The sequence below is a fragment of the Arachis stenosperma genome, chromosome 5, assembly GCF_014773155.1.
Source record: "Arachis stenosperma cultivar V10309 chromosome 5, arast.V10309.gnm1.PFL2, whole genome shotgun sequence".
Classification (NCBI taxonomy): domain Eukaryota; kingdom Viridiplantae; phylum Streptophyta; class Magnoliopsida; order Fabales; family Fabaceae; genus Arachis; species Arachis stenosperma.
In genome coordinates, this window is record NC_080381.1 from 29104 (window position 1) to 48766 (window position 19663).

The 19663-nt window shown below is 37.8% G+C and overlaps 1 protein-coding gene across 2 annotated transcripts; it reads right to left on the reverse strand.

Moving 5' to 3' along the window:
• Positions 1-13864: 13864 nt before the first annotated feature.
• Positions 13865-19024, reverse strand: LOC130979528 (BTB/POZ domain-containing protein At1g67900-like). 2 transcript variants are annotated; one of them, XM_057902988.1, is made up of 5 exons: positions 18709-19024; positions 18542-18611; positions 17184-18449; positions 15285-15762; positions 13865-14310 (listed from the first exon to the last, which is right to left on the reverse strand). In XM_057902988.1, exons 1-5 carry the CDS (start codon positions 18765-18767, stop codon positions 14228-14230), a joined length of 1956 nt encoding a protein of 651 aa, XP_057758971.1. In that variant the 5' UTR covers positions 18768-19024; the 3' UTR covers positions 13865-14227. The 2 variants fall into 2 exon arrangements, with proteins under 2 accessions (XP_057758971.1, XP_057758972.1); XM_057902989.1 differs by lacking the exon at positions 13865-14310 and having other exon boundaries at positions 14776-15762.
• Between the last annotated feature and the right edge of the window lie 639 nt (positions 19025-19663).

Sequence of the window (19663 nt, forward strand, 5' to 3'; positions counted from 1 at the left end):
GTATACATATGCAAAAATAAGAAAATGCAAGTAAAAATCCTAAAATCCTAGAATGAAATGCAAAAGGTGTTGGGACTAGAAATTTGTCACCCAAAATCGCCGATTGGTCGGACGACTTCCCCACACTTAAAAATTTGCACCGTCCTTGGTGCATGCAGAGGAGAGCAAGGTGGACGGGTTGCTACAATTGATGAGCTCCTTCAAAAGGTTGTGCGGATGACTTGTTTGTTGCCCTATTTAGAAACTCTCGTTTCCTTCCGTATTGGTGGCCAACCTAAAAGGAAAGAAAGAAAGAAAATGAAGCCTATAACAAAGATATCAAGGCAATTAGAACATAGGCGGGGGCTAATGCCAAATAAGAGTATGATTCCCTACTACATGTTAGCTAATCATGTGAGTGAGAAAACAATGTAAGCTAAGGCATATCATTAAGCTCGATGCAAGAGTAAAGTTAAAGCATGAAGAGTGTATTGAGCATCAAGTTCAAATGAGAAGAAGTGGGTCATGAAGGACAAGATGAGGTCATATCAATGCACAAGGACACAAGAGTCATACAAGATGAAGCATTGATTTAAAAGTTTCATCACCCAACAATATCAAACAAGTTAAGAGGTACCAAAATAATGCAAGAATTTCTCAACAATTGAGTGTAAGAATCCAACACCATTATTGAAATGACACATAGAAAAAAAAACCGAAAACATGCTATAGAAACTAAATGAAAATGGGAAGAGTAGAAGTATGCGAATGTGATAAGCAAAAGAAAATGGAAGATGAGAAAAAAAACTCTTTTTTTTTTTTACCGACGCGTGCGCGTCATGCACGCCTACGCGTCGATGTGCATATTGGTCGAAGGACGCGTCAGCGCCAGGTGCGCGCACGCGTGCATCGAGTCAGGCCGGAGGCATAATGTTGGCCCAAGTCTGGCACAACTCTCGGGTAAAAGTACCGAGAGTGCAGATTGTGCAATCGACGCGCGCGCGCACAGTGTGCGTGCGCGTGCATTGCCAATTTAAGATCATGTGCGCGTTCGCGCCAGGTGCGCGCACGCGTGCATAGACTTGTGCCCTAGGCCCAATGTTCGCACGGTGTAGGCCTAACTCTCGGGTTTTTGGCTGGGGTAGAATTTTTGCATCCACGCGTACGCGTACAGTGCGCGTCCGCGTGGGTGGTCAAAAAAATGCTCAGGTGCGCGTACGCGTTAGGTGCGCGCACGCGTGGATGGTGTTCTGTTTTTCAAAAAAATATTTTTCTAAGTTCTTACACCAATCCAAACCTTTCAATCCTCCAAACAGCTACCAAAACACCCTAAAACCTTATTCAACATACTATACTACTAACTAAACCCAATAAAACAACAAAAACAAGAAATTAAGCTAATTCTACCAATATTTACAAAAGATAAAAATGAAAATGAGAATCTACCTACAATGGCAACTCAATTCACTTATTAACAAAACTAAAAGAGGATGGAAAGAGTTTACCATGGTGGGGTGTCTCCCACCTAGCACTTTTATTTATTGTCCTTAAGTTGGACTTATGGGGAGCTTCTTATCAAGGTGGCTTGTGCTTGTATTCATCTTGGAACTTCCACCAATGCTTGGTTCTCCATTGTGCCCCAAGATTTCTCATGGATTGAGCCAAGTGTTGATGGAGTTCTTCACAAGCTTGGGGCTCCCAAAGTTGATCCTCTTCTTGTGATCCGGGATCCCACACTTTGTTTTCACACCCATCTTGAGGTTGATCTTCATTATTAGTCCAATCGGGTGGTGAGTAAGGTGAATTCTCTATGAAGTGCCCAACAATCCTTCTAGACCCATCTATTTGAGCACTACTCCATCCTTTATATCTCATGTTTGATACATCAACCATAATGAGCCTTGATTTGCAACGCCAACTACGAAACATCTTTCGCTTACGCTTCATCCCACAAAGCATCCTAAGTTGACCATCCGTTTCAAGCAAGCCATACTCAAGTGGGACAATAAAGCTAATAGAAATGAATTTTACCCACTCAAGTGAAGGAGTAGATGGCAACCTAGGCAAAGATGCTTCCAAAGATCTCGATAAAGCGTATTCCACTCCCATCCTTCTATTTCTAAGGACTTCCACCTCTTCACAAGATTTCTCTAATTCAATCCTTTGTTCATTACTACTATCTAAGCCTTTTCCCTTGATCAAACTATAATTGGGAGGGTGGAAGAAGTTTACCTCCACAACATTTTCAAATGCACCGGGAGAAGGTTCTTCAAGTTCAAAGGATTCTCCACCACTAGGACTTGATGCTTGACCTTCATCACCAAGGGAACTCAATTCTTTCTCTATCCCATCCAAGTCTTCATATGGAATATGCCTTGGAAGGTGTGCACTTTCCTCCCTAGCATCAATTTCAATCATCATGGAGGGATTTTCTTCAACTCGATGTTCCCATGGAGGCTCCGCATCTCCTAAGTCTTCTACCACTTCTTCCTTGTTTTCAACAATTAAAGCTTCCTCCAATTGTTCCAATACAAAGCAACTTCCCTCATTTCCCACCGGAGTTTCCAATCTCTCCTTCATGCTATGTTCTTCATTCGATTCTCCACATGTGACCATGGGAGTTCCTTGAGTGTTCAAGCATTGGGAGGCTAATTGATTTGTTATCGCATCCAAGGCGGCCATGAAATTTTGCACATCCCTTTTCATCTCTTCTTGCCCTTGAACAAGAACACCAAGGGTTTCATCCATTAGAGATTGGGGTGGTTGGAAGGATTCATCATTTTGGGGGAAGGGTTCATAATAGGAAGGTGGTTCTTCTTGGTAGAGTTGTGGTGGTTCAATATTTTCCATTCTTTCCACTTGTTGCACAACACACTCCATGGTTGCTTGAAATTGATCCAATGCTTCCTTGAGATGATCCCTTGACTCTTGTTCCTCTTGGATAATATGATTAGGATCATGTGGCTCTTGGATCAATGGATATGAGTATTCTTCCATGGGAGGTTGTGGTGGAAGGTAGAATTCATCTTGTGGTTGAAAATTTTCATATATTGGAGGTGGTTCATCTTGGTAATAATATGGAGGAAGTGGCTCTTGAAAATATTGATGTTGGAATGGTGGTGGCTCTATATGTGGTTCATATGGTTCATATGGTTGTTGATAGGATGGATATGGGTTAGGGTCATATGAAGGTGGTTGGTAAGAAGGGGCTTGTGAGTATGGTTGGGGGCCATGTTGAGGAGGGGGTTCATAAGCATATGGTGGTGGCTCTTGAAAGTCACAAGGAGATTCACCATAGCCATTGGATTGATATGCATCAAAAAATGGCTCTTCTTCATAGTGCATTGGTGGAGGTTGTTGCCATGAGGATTGATCATATGCATATGGCTCCTCCCACCTTTGGTTGTCCCATCCTTGATACATATCTCCATTATAGTCCTCATCACCTACAACATAGTTGTAATCACACTCATAGCCAAAATGAGAATTCATAATGAAAAGATAAAACAAAAATCAAAAGATAATAGAAAACAAGAAAAATAAAATTCTACAACTAGCAAATAAAGCAAAAGGCAAGATATTTACAATATTCACATATATACAATAACCAATAACACAACACCATTGCAATGCCCCGGCAACGGCGCCATTTTGACGATTGGATTTTTGACGGTTTAGAATTTCACAAATGAATTCTCGTTGCAAGTATAGTTTCTAAACCAACAATAATCCTTTCATACAAAAGATTGTTTGTCACAAGTAACAAACCCCTAAATTTATAAACCGAAGTATTGAAACCTCGGGTCGTTCTCCCTAGGAATTACAATAAAGTGTCTTGTTATTGGTTTGAGTTGTTTTGGGGTTTTGATAAGAGGCATGAAAGTAAATGGCAATGAAAGTAAACTAATAACTATAAAAGGCTCTTGGCAAGGTATGAAAATTAGAAGTCCTATCCTAGTTATCCTTCTCAATTGTGATGAGAATTGTTCATTGCTACCACTTAGTTAACCCTTACTAGATAAAGGAAAGTCAAGTGGATGAATTGACTTGAGCCACAAGTCCTAGCCAACTCCCAAGGAAAGACTAGCTTTAGTGCACTCCAAACCAATTAGCAATCTCTCCAATTATCAATCAACAAAGGAATTAGATAACTCAAGTATCACTAATTACTCTACCTAGGCCAAGAGGAACAAAATCTATACTATATCTAGAAGAGGCATTTCAACAAACACATAAAAGGCAATAAAAGTAAACAACATAAATTGCAAGAATTAAAGAGAGATCTAACTACAAAGGCAAGAGATTAACAATGGAAAAGCAAAGAAGAACAATTATTATGAATTACCTCTTATTGAATTGAAAGAATGCAGAGGGAACAATACTAGATCTACAACAAAATGTAAGAACAACATAAAGGGAATTACAACAAAAGAGTAGAAGAAGATGAATCTAACAACAAGAATTGAAAGGTAGAAGTAGAAGAAAGCAAAGATTAAAACCTAGATCTAAGAACTAATCATAATCCTAATCCTAATTCTAGAGAGAAGTGAGAGCTTCTCTCTCTAGAAACTAACTTCTAGAACTAAACTATGACTAATGGTAACTAACATGTAAAGTATGAAAAGTATGAAAAAGTATGTTGATTCCCCTTCAATCCTTGGCTTAAATAGCATCAGAAATGAGTTGGATTGGGCCCACAAGGCTTCTAAAATCGCTGGCCTCATGTTGCTTTAAGTGAACTAGGTGGCAGCAACGGCGCGTGCGCGTACTTTGCGCGTGCGCGCCACCATACGTGTAGCAACTATGGCAATTCTTATATCGTTTCGAAGCCCCGGATGTTAGCTTTCTAACCCAACTGGAACCGCATCATTTGGACCTCTGTAGCTCAAGTTATGGTCGTTTAAGTGCGAAGAGGTCGGCTTGACAGCTTTCCGGTTCTTTCATTTCTTCATGAGTTCTCCAACTTTTCATGCTTCTTTCTTCATTCTCTTGATCCAATATTTGCCTTCTAAATCTGAAATCACTTAGCAAACATATCAAGGCATCTAATGGAATCAATGTAAATTATATTTATCTATTTTAAGACCTAAAAAGCATGTTTTCACTCTTAAGCACAATTAAAGGAGAATATACAAAACCATGCTATTTCATTGAATAAATGTGGGTAAAAGGTTATAGAATCCCCTAAAATTAATACAAGACAAACCGTCAAATTGGGGTTTGTCAACGTCCCAAGAGAGAGGAACGCGCGAGCCGACCTCTTATCGAAGTGAGCAAGCACGAAGTCGGGAATGGAAAACCGATCTCTAATCCAGGGGCTAATAAAGGAGCCTATGGTGACCCTATGTATGTCCCAGGCGGCAAACAACCCCTCATGGATTGACCCAATCCTTAGCTTCTTGGAGGATGGGAAACTTTCCAAAGACGAGAAAACGACAAAGATGATAAGAAGGAAAGCGGCCAAGTACCTAACGATACAAGGCCAATTGTTCAAGCGAGGATTGAACAAGTCCCTGCTAAAATGCCTACGTCCCGACCAGACGGGCTACGTTCTAAGCGAAGTCCATAAGGGGTGTTGCGGCCACCATATCGGGGGAAAAGCCCTAGCCAGGAAACTCATTAGGGCTGGCTACTACTGGCCCTCAATGATGGTGGACGCTCAAGAGTTTGTGAGAAAATGTAAAAAATGTCAGGAGAATGCTAACTTCCATAGGTCCCCAGCAATGGAGTTAAATTCGATGCTGACGTCACGACCTTTCGCCCAATGGGGAGTTGACCTGTTGGGGCTATTCCCAGTAGGTCCAGGGCAGGTCAAGTACTTAATTGTAGCAATAGATTACTTCACCAAATGGGTCGAGGAGGAACCGTTGGCCAGCATATCCTTGGCAAACTGTCGGAAGTTCATGTTGAGGCAAGTGGTCTCCAAGTTTGGAATCCCAGAGGTTGTCATCTCGGACAATGGGACGCTGTTTGTGGACAAGAAGTTTGCAAAATTCCTCTCAGGGTTGGGAATCAAGCAGAAGTTTTCTTTGGTTGAACACCCGCAGAGCAATGGCCAAGTGGAAGCAGCGAATAAGGTCATCCTTCGTGGCCTGAAGGAACGACTGGACCAGAAGAAATGTTCATGGGAAAACGAACTCGCCTCGGTTCTCTGGTCGTATAGAACGACGCATCAGTCTTCTACTGGGGACACTCCATTCTGACTCACCTATGGAGTAGACGCGGTCATTCCGATTGAAATCGGAGAACCAAGCCCGAGAATACTCTTCGGAGGAGTAGAAGAAGCGGTAGAAAAAGACTCAATTGATGAAACAAGGGAAATGGCTTATTTGACTGAAACAGCGCTAAAGCAAAGGTTGGCCTTAAGATACGATGCCAAAGTGCAGAAAGGAGCTTCCAAGCAGGCGACCTGGTGTTGCGAAGGAACGATATAAGGCTACCGACCCCAGGAGAAGGCAAGCTAGCAGCAAGTTGGGAGGGCCCGTACAGAGTAAGAGAAATACTTGACAAGGGAGATTACAAGCTGGAGCGATTAAATGGAAACGAAGTGTCGAGGATATGGAATGTGGCGAACTTGAAAAGGTTTTACTCGTAAAAAGCGGTACAGCGACTTAACGGTTTCCCTTTCTTTCTTACTCCAGTAATGTTATTTTGTCACCTTTCAATTAAGTACTTCATTTTGGCATCACATTATCCCACTTTATTATAAATACCATTGGTAATGCATTACATTTAAAGTGCTATACCTTTTTCATTTAAATACCGATTACACAGCTAAATGGGATTGATCACACCGAAAGCCCCACTCAGAGCGGAAATATTGCAAGCAAAATCCGTGGCCTACCGGCCAAATGACAAAGTCTGAAAATGGCAAGTTTCGAATATTCTTCAAAGGTAACAAATCGGCCCAAGAATAGCATAAAAAGCCTATCGGCTTGACGATGAAGCAAACAAAGTTCGCATTTTTTATGATAAACAAATCAACTAAAGGCAATATAAAAATTCATAAAAATGGGAAACACACCGGCTCGATAAGTCTCAGTTCATACAACTACGATAGCACATCAAGTACAAATCTAAGTACAACACAACGAAAATGACAAAGCTACAGCTAGTTGAGGGCTCCTCCCCTCTTCAGGATATCTACAATTTTGCCATCCTGGACGATCTTGAAGGCCTTAAATGAGGAAACATCGAGGTCGGGAGCCAATACGGCAATTTGGGCTTTGATACCTTCTTTGGTAGCCCTCACGACTTTCTTGACATCCCAAACAATGTCTTTGTTCTTTTTCTTCAGAGAAAGGATCTCCTGCTGGGCGGCTTGAGCTGACCTTTCGGTCTTGCCTTGCTTCTCTGCCAACTCTTTCAACTTCGCTTCCAAGTCTTTAACCTTGGCCTCGGTAGAGGCGACCCAGCCTTGAGAAGTGTTCGGATCCTTGGAGAGGATGAGATTATGCTCCACCAGCTGATTGATCTTGGAGGCATCCTCCTCTACTTTCTTTTCTTTCTCGGCGAGTTGAGTCTTAAGAGATTCTTCCCGGGTTTGCATATTGGCGATATCTTTTTGGGCAGCACGAAGCTTTCCCTCCAAAACCTGACGCTAAGCCAAGACGGGCTCCACCTTCCGAGCAATAGTGGCGGTTCGAAGGTGGCTGCGATAAGCCCACTTGTCTTGGGCAGCAAGATCCTCCTCCAGGAAAAATTCTTTTGTTCCCAAGAGGAGATGGAAATCGATGAAACCTCCAGCATCAAAATTCATCTCCATGACAGTCAGAATCTTATCGAAAATTGACTTTCGCTTTTTGGAATTGATGACGATAGTCAGATCAAGGTCAACCTCCAAATTAGCCTCTCGATCCGGAGTTTCCTCTTTGGTAAAGTGGGTTGGAGGGAGCTCGGGGGAACGCTGCCCGACGGCTGAGAACCAGACTAATCAGGCTGAGATCCAGACTGGCCATCGGTGGCAGCTCGGCCGCTCCCCTTCCCAATAACTTCGGGTCCTGGACCCTCCGAATGGGTCGCGGAGGAGTCGTCGTCGTCACTATCGGTGAGGAAGTGAAACATCAGATCCGCCATGGTAGTTTTCCCGTCAGTTATGGAAACTATAGCAAAGGAAAAATACAAGACAAGAAGTTAGAAACCAGTTATGGAGAAATTAGGAGCCGAGGTGTCAATGAAAAGAGGACAACATAAAAAGTAAAATGAGAAGAGTGACATACCTACTTGCGCCCGACCGACCTCCCGGTGATGGGGGTTTAAATTCCTACTCCAAAAAATTGCCAGCAATATATTTACAACCTGACGTTCCTCTTGACGTAACCCATCGTAAGTTACTTTTATCAAGTAGTCGGAGCCATCCCCGAAACTCCAGTAAATCGGGATCCGCCAGGCCCCCTCCAACGTCAACCAAAACGGATGATGACCTTGAACCGGCCTCACCTTGCAGAAGGTGCTCTTGAAGCCGTGAAAAGAGTCCTCAAAGAGCCTGAAAATTTTCCGGCCTTGTACGGCCCGGAAAGACATATAACCTTTCTTTGTTTCTCCCTCTCGTGAGGGGTTCATCAACAAGAAAAGGTAAAGAAAAATGTCCACAAAAGCTGGTAGCACCAAGTACTCGCATACCAGCTAGAAGCAACGAATTGTCGCTCAGCTGTTTGGATGAAGCTGCGAGGGGTCGACGTCGCAACGATTCAGTAACGCCATCACGAAAGGGGGAAAAAGGGAGTTGGATCCCCAGGGTAGTGAACATTGGTTTATAAATCCATAACCAATCCATTACTCAGGGGGTCGCCATATTCTTATGGCAAACGCGCTCCCGTTCACTCAGAACATATACTTGGTAGTTCGCCTCCTCGGGACCTCCCCCGCATAAAGAACCAGCATCCCGAAGGGCTTGAAGATCCTCTCTGGTTACTCGGGATGGGGTGTCTTTCACGTCCGAGGTCACCCAAACATAAAAGTTAATATTTGGCACTGGTGGTCGGGCCATACCTACAGCAGGGGCACCACTCGAGTCAATTCGGAAGTCGTAAAGACGGAGGATGAGCAAAGCAAAACTACGGCTAATTATAAGCTGCGAGGATCATGCTAATGACCAAAACTTGGGATGAAAAAATGAAAAACAAACGCCTAAAATGATACCCCCTCTAGTAACTATCTAGCATGGACAACGTTTAAGAAAGGCAGCATGCATTGTGAAAATGGCGATCACAGAATAAAATAATGAAACAGCAAGGGAACGTAGAGCACTTACATGAGAAGTGTGCGGAAAGAGTGTGACAATTAGATGAAGACTCTGTGAGCAAAGACTTCCTCAACAGCAATCCAAGGTATAAAGCAATAAGCAGAAGCAAACATAAGAATTTGTGAAAAGTGAGGAAGTAGGAGAAGAAAGGGTGTTTTGAGAAGATCGAAAGTGTATCCGTCGAAGAGGAAGTGCGAAAAGATAGGGGCATAATAGTCTTTCCCCCAGCTTTTCAAATCAATCATAATGGGCAGTAAATGCCTTAAGCGAAGAATGAGGCGGCGATTGACGTCCCCCAAGAGCGAATGAATACCACATGCACCTATCACGGGCGGCCGACGTGCCGAAGACCACGCTAAAGGAGTTGAGGAGAACGCGCCAGCCACATCGCTTGCACTTGTAGCTGATGCATTGGGGGATACTGTTCCGGCCCAGCCCAACGCACTAAGGGTTGGAGTCGGGCATTCGCCCGACCCGTTGGATTACCGAGGTCCAGCCGGGAAGAGACCCGGACTACACCCCTTCCTGCATGAACTTGGACAGCTGTAAAGGAAGCTTCCAGGAAAGAGGGTCAACTCGCGTGGGACCCACGATAGTATAGACTATATAAGGGGAGGGTCATATCCCTCCCCCAGATACGTCACTCACACTAAACCTAATCGCCACCTTTCGTATGGATTTTGCCTTGGGCGTCGGAGCCCTTTTTGCAGGTGGCCCCACCGTCTCCAGCTCTCGAATGCTCGGAAGGATCTCATTCCCAGGGAACTAATCGATCCAGCTCCCAACACCTGCTACTCCTCAGTACCAGCACCACGGACTCATTCAGGACCCGATCCACCGAACAAAATTAATCCAAAAATATTTATTATTATTTATATTTATTGAAAATTATTTTAAATTTAATAAATAAAGTACTATTTAGTGATCAATGATAGGTAGATTTTATTAAATAATGAAATCGAACGTTATACTAGCTCTTAAATATATTAATTGTTTGTGTCAAATTTAACTATATGTGGAACAATATTGAACCCATTTAAAACTTTTTAAAACTAAAATAAAATATTTAAAACATATGATGCACGGACACGGGACACGACACAACATGAAATACGCCGACACGCGAATTTTAAAATCTTACATGACACGGGGACACGCATACATATAAAATATAAAGTATTTTTTAGATAAATCGTAATAATATTTTGATATGTTATTGATATTAAAATATAAATTAAAATTTTTAATTCTTTTTAATGTCTTATTTTAGTTATATCAAGTATTTAAAATATTTTTTTGTTTTAATAAATAATAATATATACTATATCTAAATTTATTTTAAGAATATATATTAAGAATAAGACTGAACACGCCGACACGTGATGGTATTTATGTGTGTTCAAGCGTGTCCGGAGAATAATTTTTTATTTTTCATTAAGACACGGATGGACACAGTAGACACGCGTGTCAGACGAGTGTCAGTGAGTATCGTGTCCAAAACGTGTTCGACATGCAGACATAGCAACTCAGTAAAATATCCATGCTTCATAATTTAAAACTTTAGAAATTAAATCAAATTAGGATGTGGTCTAAATGTTGAGAACTAAATACATTTACCCTAATTTAATTTACCAAATATAATATTACAATTTTAAAAAAAATATCTTTTAAAAATAAACTTTTATAAATTATTTTTGTAAAATTAAAAATTTTACAAAATCAAGCCTTAATCTGATTTGTTATATGAGCCGGTTCCTTTATTTTTTTTTTGAAAATAAAATAAACAAAAAAAATATACTTTTGGATGAAAAACCTTAAACAAATTGAATTTATGCGTATGGGTCAGGTTTTCGAGTCACGTCATGAGAAATATTGGCCAAAAAATGGTTTTTCTTTCTTTGAAAAATACAAAAAAAAATTAAACGGCCACCTTTTTATTTCATCATTTTTTCGAGTTAATCTAGTTTAACTAATTCAATCCAAAATTTAAACAGATATAATTTTAGAGACAAAAATTCACTTATTGAAATGAACCTAATTTTATTCTATTTTAGTAGTCTTATTAATTAGTTAAAATACAAAATTTATTAAATATTGGTATAATATTATTTTTTCGTACAACCAAAAAAACTAATTATTTTTCAGCTAAATATAAGTCACTTTTTCTAAATTAATTTTTTTATCTTTATATTCATCATATCCGATCCCTTCTTAACTCTTCATCTTTTTCCTCTCAACACTATTTCATTTTTGGGCAACTTACTGTCGCCATTGACCGTTACTGCTTGCTAGTCATCTGTTTTCAATATCTCATGTTACTGTAAATTATCCGATATCCTAGATCCTATTTTTAAATTCTAAACCTCAAAAAAAACTTTAAAAAATAATTTTATAATAAAAATTGATTACTTAAAAATTGGTTACCAATAAATACCTCTCTACTTTATACAAGAGTAGTATATTTGTTTGTCAGTTGAAAGTTTAAGTCATTTGAATAATGATTTAAAAAAGCAGAGCTTAGTTATACTTCTCTCCGTGTATATACAAGAGTAGCACATATATGATACCTGTCCCAAAATAATTACCAGGAGATTTTCTTTAAATTGAGCATCCCATTTTGCTCTTTTGGTGCTTCCGGGATTTGTTAGTTACAACTTACTGCATACAAAGTGTTTCTTTGAAGAGGCTTGCTACACATACAAATCTTTTTGACTTACAAGTTTTATAAGTTGCTACACATTAGAGTCTTTTAATGCGTTATTTAATTTCCAAAGCGCTACACTCACCGTGAATTATGAACGACTCCTCTTCCTCTTCCTCTTCCTCTTCCTCTTCTTCACTCACCGTGAATTATGAACAACTCATCTTCATCTTCCTTTTCCTCTTCCTCTTCCTCTTCTTCTTCTTCTTCTTCTTCTTCACTCACCGTGGATTATGAACAACTCATCTTCCTCTTCCTCTTCCTCTTCCTCTTCTTCTCCTTCTTCTTCTTCTTCCTCCTCCTCCATGTATTTCTTCGTTATTCTCTTTGTCTTTTCATTAGTTGTTTTATTTGCGTTTATTACTGGTATTCTTGCTTCGTTTTTTTTTCGATTTTCATGGTTTTTGAAATCAAGCTTTGAAATCGTTTTGAAGATAATGAAACTTCAGAAATACACCCAAACGATTATAGAAAATACACCCAAACGATTATAGAAAATACACCCAAACGATATTTCTTCGTTATTCTCTTTGCCTTTTCATTAGTTGTTTTACTTGCATTTATTACTGGTATTCTTGCTTCTTTTTTTTCGATTTTCATGGTTTCTGAAATCAAACTTTGAAATCGTTTTGAAAATAATAGAACTTCAGAAATACACCCAAACGATTATAGAAAATACACCCAAACGATATTTCTTCGTTATTCTCTTTGCCTTTTCATTAGTTGTTTTACTCGTTTATTACTGGTATTCTTACTTCTTTTTTTTTTATTTTCATGGTTTCTGAAATCAAGCTTTGAAATCGTTTTGAAAATAATGAAACTTCAGAAATACACCCAAACGATTACAGAAAATACACCCAAACGATTATAGAAAATACACCCAAAGGACACTTTATGCATAATTCAGAACTCTTTCTCTTTCTCCTCCTCATATTCTGCTGCTTCTTCTTCTTCAAAAATGATTTCAGAGCTTGATATCAAAAAATAATGGAAATCAAGAATAACGAAAAAAGAAAACAAAGAGAAAAGCACGTAAATGAAGAAGGAGAAAGAGAAGGCAAAAAACGAAAGAAAAGAAGAAGAAGAAGAGGAAGAAGAATGTGCAGCAAGAAGAAGAAGACGATGCAGTGAAATTGTGCAGTAACGGTTGAAGAAGGAGAAAGAGAAAGTAAGAAACGAAAGAAAAAAAGAAGAAGAGGAAGAGGAAGAAGAACGTGCAGTAACGTTCAAGCGCGTTAATATAATAACTTGTAAAGACTTGTATAAAAAAATGCTTGTATATGGAGAATTTCTCTTCTTTGAAGGCGTCTGTTATTATATCTGAAAATTTAGTATCTAATTGTAAAAAAAAAAAAGTTAAATATTTAGTATTTAATTTAAAAATATAAAAATTAATAAAATTTAGGTATTTAAAATTTATTGTAAAAGATAAATTTAAAAAAAAATTCAACACCAAATAATAAGCACGCTGACGATGAGTCATGCAGATCAGAATAGTTTTAATTAATTAAGGTGTCAGTTTGATAATGATACTTAGCAGAAAAACATATCATATCATATCAATGGCAGATCTTATTCTTTACTCTTATTTATTGTTTGACCAACTTTTTTAGGTTGATTATTTATTTATTTATTGCATAACATCTTTAATTTGATATCAATAGCACCAATTTGATTGGTTCAATATATACAGAAAAAGTATACGATAATATCGTTTTCTTTTAACAATGTAAATAATAAATTAAAAAAAAATAATTTTAATTTCAAAAATCAAAATTTAAATTAATTAAATTTAATCATAATTTTAAATATTTTTTTACAAATAATTTTTTTTATTTTAAAATAATATTTATTTAGATATACTATTAGTATTTTATTTAATTTGTTTAATTCTACATGCACATATTTTACAAAATATTTATCTTACTATATATGCATATGATTCTTTTTACTAAGATGTACATGTTCATAATATTTAGGTGAACCAAGAAAATTAAAATATTACGCCATGGAAGTGGAGAAGACACAACGTATGTAGCGATGTGAAAGTAAGGACAAAAGTGCAACGTTAGAGCAGTGACGACCTTTAACTCGATGACGGTGTGAGTTACTTCGTGGGTTTCAAAATGGACAGAGCAGCGATGTACGAAAGGATGAGAAAAAGACACGACTGCATCCGAGCAACCGGAGAACTGCGATTCTCCTCAGCGGGTTAGCGAGAAAAGCAGCGACGACACATCGTTGACAAAGGGGCAATGGTGCGTTGTCGGGTTGATGACGGAACCGCGATTCTCTTCATAGGGTTAGTGACGCGCGGGCAAGGGTGGCACTGGGAAGCTTTGGCGACAGTGACTAAGTGCTAGGATAGGGGGGGACAGTGGAATAACTGCAATGAAAAAGAATTTAAGTTAGGAGGAATTGGCATTAGGTAAAAAAAAAAGTGAAAAATAAAAGTAAAATGAATGTTTAGTGGGCCTAAAACGTAACTCATTGTTCTTATCTCCTGTTGTCTGTATCCAAGGCAATTCTTTGCCAAACTAAGATTGGAACAATTAATACAAGTTGACGTTAATTATGTGCAACAATGCTTCAAATCTTGTCCATAATTGGATATAAATTCGATAAGGACGAGATTATGTGGGGGATACAAATAGATATGACGAATATAAATCAGATACTACAGTATTGGAATATCTCAGACACGTGAAAATACCAAATAAATAGAAAAAAAATTAGAAAAATAAATTGAATAATGTCAAAGACCAAAGTGCTAATACTACAGCATATGACAGGAGACAAGTGTTGCAGATTTGAAGACAAAAACAGCATCTTTGGCCCCACGAATTGTCAATTACACCTAAGATTCCTGTTCCATATTTTTGACATGGGATTAAAGATTTTGCCCCAAAGAGATTTTCCCCCTCCTAATTGAGAAAAATCTTTTTGTTATTGTTATCAATATTATTACATGGTTACATCAACAATGCACATTTTTTTTAGATGCTTGAATTCTCCTAGAAGTTACAAGGGCTTTTACAGAAATAACAAAGCAGAATATATGTTACCCTCTAAGACCTAAATTACCATTACAAACCAAAAACTAATAGACTTCATCATGAACTATCCTAAGATAAAAAGACAGGAATATTAAGAGATACAAATATGTTTAGAAAAAAGAAAAAAAATAGGTATAGAAACATACTGATTTTAGGTAGATTTTAGGCCACAATTTTTTGCTAAGTATTTTCCATCTCAGCGTCTTTGTATTTTATATCATAAGATAGTTATCAATTCAGCTGCACATAATTGGTGTCCATTTTTATTTTCAGGTAGCTGTTTTATTGGTAGACCAGAACTTACTAAGCATTCTTTTTGGTTGAGTAGGAAGAGCACAAATGGCCTTAAATCTAGAGGTTCTCCCAATTTCATCATCATTGCCCAAGTCATCTTCATAATCCTCAGCTAGCTTCATCCTCAGAGTTGTTGAAGACTTTGATTTTGGTGACTTGAAGCCAGAAACACACCAATTATTCTCACCACCATGAATGCTTGTGGTAGAGCTTAAGGTTGGTGCTGCATGCTTTGAATTTGAAGGGTCAATTCCATGTGCTGCTAGTAAGGCCTTGATGTTGCCCGGAAAGTCGACCGAGGTAACTTTGGCACTGTAGCCGCCGGCTGCAGCTGCTCTGGCTTGCTCAAAGAAGAGAACTTGGACAACAACCCTTAGAGGGAGTAGTTCATTCTGTGCTGCATGCATGCACGCTTCCATGGATAGTTTCTTGCAGTCGAGGATTCGACATATCCTCTTCCGTTCGCTCTTGTTGAGTTCTGGATGAGCCTGCATGTTTCATCAGATCATAGTAATGTAAATAAGGCGTTCTCCAAAACCAGAAATATGAAAAAGGTTGATAACTTCGCGTAATTGAAATTCCTAAAGTTTGAAGTCCCGAAAAACCTAATCAAGCACATGTTACTCGGAAAATATATTTGGTATGCAAATTCACTTGAACATATTAAGACGTTGTTACTATAACTAAAATTAAAACAACGTTCAAAAGAATTTGTGCTTCAAGTATATTTTGAATAGAACAAAAATGTTAGTAACCAAAGAAAATTAGTCAAAAACAGTCATAACTTGCCTTATTTAGTATTCATTAATTATTGTGATAATTAATAAAAGTTAAATAAAATAAATCCTAGCTATTTTTTTTATTTCTATAACTTTCTCTTGCTTAGGCTGTAAGAATATCAAAAACTTAATTAAAAGAAACTTCTAAAATTCAAATTCAATAAAAACTCATCTTTAGCGAATTTCATACCGAACTTATTTGAGAGCTTGCTACAGTATTAATTGAAATTGATTGTCATAATATTAGTTCCTTAGCGTTAAAGCCATTACTCATCTTTTAAATACTATAGTCATGTTTAATTGTTTTTGTAGCGTTAAATAGTTTGGAGGTAAAATCGGTAGAATTATACCATTTAGAAATGAATCCCGCTAGAAAGTCAATGGAATATTTGTACAATGTGTATAATGGACTATTTATTTGACTCAATATGAGTTAAAAAATGAACATTTAGGTAAAATATTACTAATTTCTCAAACACAATACACCTATATTATTCAAAATAACCATCCGGGTATCAGGGATAATAAACATATGATATTCTACTAAATCGAACATCCCTAAACCCACATTGTACACATTATATAGATACTCTATTGACTCCCTATACTTCCTCTTTAGAAATTGATTCACTAACGGTAAAAATTCTTTCCATGGAAAATGGGAATTGAGGAAGTGTCACAAATCAAATCAATCATGTTATGTACTGAAACAACATTCATCCCCTTTAACCTCTGTCTATCAATTGGACATATTACTGGCATTGTAGCAACATGATGTAAATCTGAGGTGCAAATTTTTTGTTCATGTTTTTCAGCCAAATGAAGCCAGAAATACCTGAATGTGTACATCAGAGTCAGAAGAACGTGTACACATTATTATTAAGGCTGAATTTTTGGTGGGTCAGATTACACCTAACAGCCAATAAATGCTGAATAAGACAAGATTTTAAGGTCAAGATAATTGGTTATCCACTAATTCTGTCCCACATCATAAAATTTGAAAGGAAATCTCAAACAGTTAGCCGCTGTGTATTTTATTTTATTTACCAATTTCTGTATTACTTTAGAACCATAGTAGAAATTAAAATGCAGTCATTTGTAAAAGGAAGAAAAATAATTCCAATATTTACCTTGAGATAAATGTCAATAGCTCTGTAGAGATCATCATGGTCAGTTCTTGCAAAATCTGGAATCATTTCAGCAAGGGAAATGAATTTTGATAAAGGAACATTCACATCCTTTGAAACTTCCTGAAGGTACCTATCAACAAGCTTTGCAACCTTAAGTTTTGAGCTGTGAGATGCTGAAGACCTCCTACTCTCTTGAAACTCGCAGTTGATGTTCTCGGCAGAACGCGACCGCCTCCGTTCGAAGGAGAGCCGGGACCTCGGAGGACTAGTCGAAGGACTCTGCCCTTGTGACATAAACTGCTCCAATATTGTAATCACCAAATCAACATCATAGAGTGTGTCATTTGTGTAGGACAGTGAAGGTATTAACAGATCATTCGACGTTGCTTCTTCCAACTGAAGTGCTATTCTTTTCGCTAATTCAATCTTGGAGGAAGACGAAGCGTTCAGAATATTCGAAGCCTTCAACAGCTTCGAAACAAAGCTACAAGAAACCGCTCCTTTCTCCGCCGGAATCAAGCTCATTATTGACTCCAAAAGGAGCCTGTGCTTCGAGGTTAATTCGCTTGGTGAGTCAGAGCTAGAGCCGAAATCAGAGTCTGAAACCATAGTCTGTTTCTTTACATAATGAAAACTCTTGGTGACATTTGGCAACCATCTTGATGCATAGACTTTCAATGCATCACCGATGAGATTCGACGGAATCTTTTCACCGCCGCCGGATTTAATCGCTATCATCGTCCTCCAGTAGAGGTCTATGCTCAATTCAGCTAAATCCTCAGCCCACCATCCCTTACTAGAAGCGCAAGAAAAATCATCTTCCTTCACAATCCTTTTGGAAAGACTATTCGAGATACTCACTTTGTAAGGATGGCTCAACACCTTGGAGGCTATCGCCTCGATGCATCTTCGAGTAATTCCCAAATCTTCGGACCACAATGGCAAAGCCTTTGTGGTCTGAAGCGCCACGATGGAGTCCTTCCATCCGCGGAGGATGCAGGAGTTGAAGAAGATGTCAAGCTTGTGGATCAAGTTACCTTTCTCAACTTCCTCTGTCATCTGAAGATACTCGGAGGCGCACCTTGTGGCTACAATGTTGTAAGGGCTTAGAGTTATGGTGATTCCATAGCAGAACTTTGCACAGAGCTCAAATGCTTCAACGCCGCCGGGGAAATCGGCTAGTTGAACTATTTGGTGCTGAGATGAAGAATCAACGGACTCTGAGCATAGCTTTTGAAGTCGCAAACATTTGGACAGTAATGGAAACTGTAACACCCTCAACAAAAAATATTTCAACTTTGAATTGAAAAAAAAAGTCATATCATATTTTTAGATTTATGAACGAAGTATATATATACCTTGTGAAGATTATATCTACTTCCTTTAACTTGAACTATGAGGTCACTGGAAACTTCAGAAGAAACTGACCTGAGAACAAAAATAATAAGGAACTACAGTTAGAGACATGATATTCCGAAGAGAGAGAGAGAGAAAGAAAGAAGCAAGAAATTTTGATGCTTTGTACCTAACTGCTTCTGAAGTGTAGAAAGTATCAGGACGAGAACCTAGTTTCATGAACTTCATGGTTGGCACAGTTTTTCCTCCTTCTTAATTAGCCTCCTAAATATTGTGCTAGCATAGTTCAGTGATTCACTCAGCTGAATAACTTCACTACAAGAAGACTGAAGAGATTTTCTTTCTTTTATTATTTATTTTGCAGTAATAGATTTTCCCGCTAAGCAAGATCAAAGTACTAAAGTAGTAGATATTGGATACTGAACCGACAATCCTCACAGGGTGTCAGAGACTCACAGGCCTTTGAATAAACTTCACGAACTCTCAAAAATAATAATAAAAAAACAAGAAGAAGAAGAAGCAAAAAAAATTATATATATAGCAATATAAAATGGAAAGAAGTTCAAGACCACGAGGGAAGGAAAAATCAAGAGGTTACTGTTATATCATACACTGACATGGGACACCACACAATATGTGTTGACATGTAAATTTTAAAATCTTACATAATATGGATATATGCATATATATATATATAAAATATAAAATATTTTTTTAGATAAACTGTAATGATATTTTAATATTTTATTAATATTAAAATATAAATTAAAATTTTAATTATTTTTAATGTCTTATTTTAATTATATCAAATATTTAAAATATTTTTTGTTTTCGATAAATAATAATATATACTATATTTAAATTTATTTTAAAAATATATGTTAAGAATAAGACTAAACAAGTTGACACGTGATGATATTTAAGTGTGTCTATATATGTTCGACAAAAAAAATTTATTTTTTATTATGACACACTTAGATACAGTGTGTCGAATGAGTGTTATATCTGAAATGTGTTCGATACGCAGATACAACATCTTAGCAAAGTGTTTGTATTTCATAAATTATACTTATGATTATGTTTGTGTGAGAAAGAGAAAAAAAACTGTAAAATGATGTTAAATT

Coding starts and splice junctions, on each gene's coding strand:
- LOC130979528 (XM_057902988.1), bottom strand. CDS start 18,767: ATGAAGTTCATGAAACTAGGTTCTCGTCCTGATACTTTCTACACTTCA. Junction 15,763..17,183: donor CTATTGACATTTATCTCAAG/GTAAATATTGGA, acceptor TGAAACATGCAG/GCTCATCCAGAACTCAACAA. Junction 14,311..15,284: donor TCAACCAAAAAGAATGCTTA/GTAAGTTCTGGT, acceptor TTTTCATTGCAG/TTATTCCACTGTCCCCCCCT.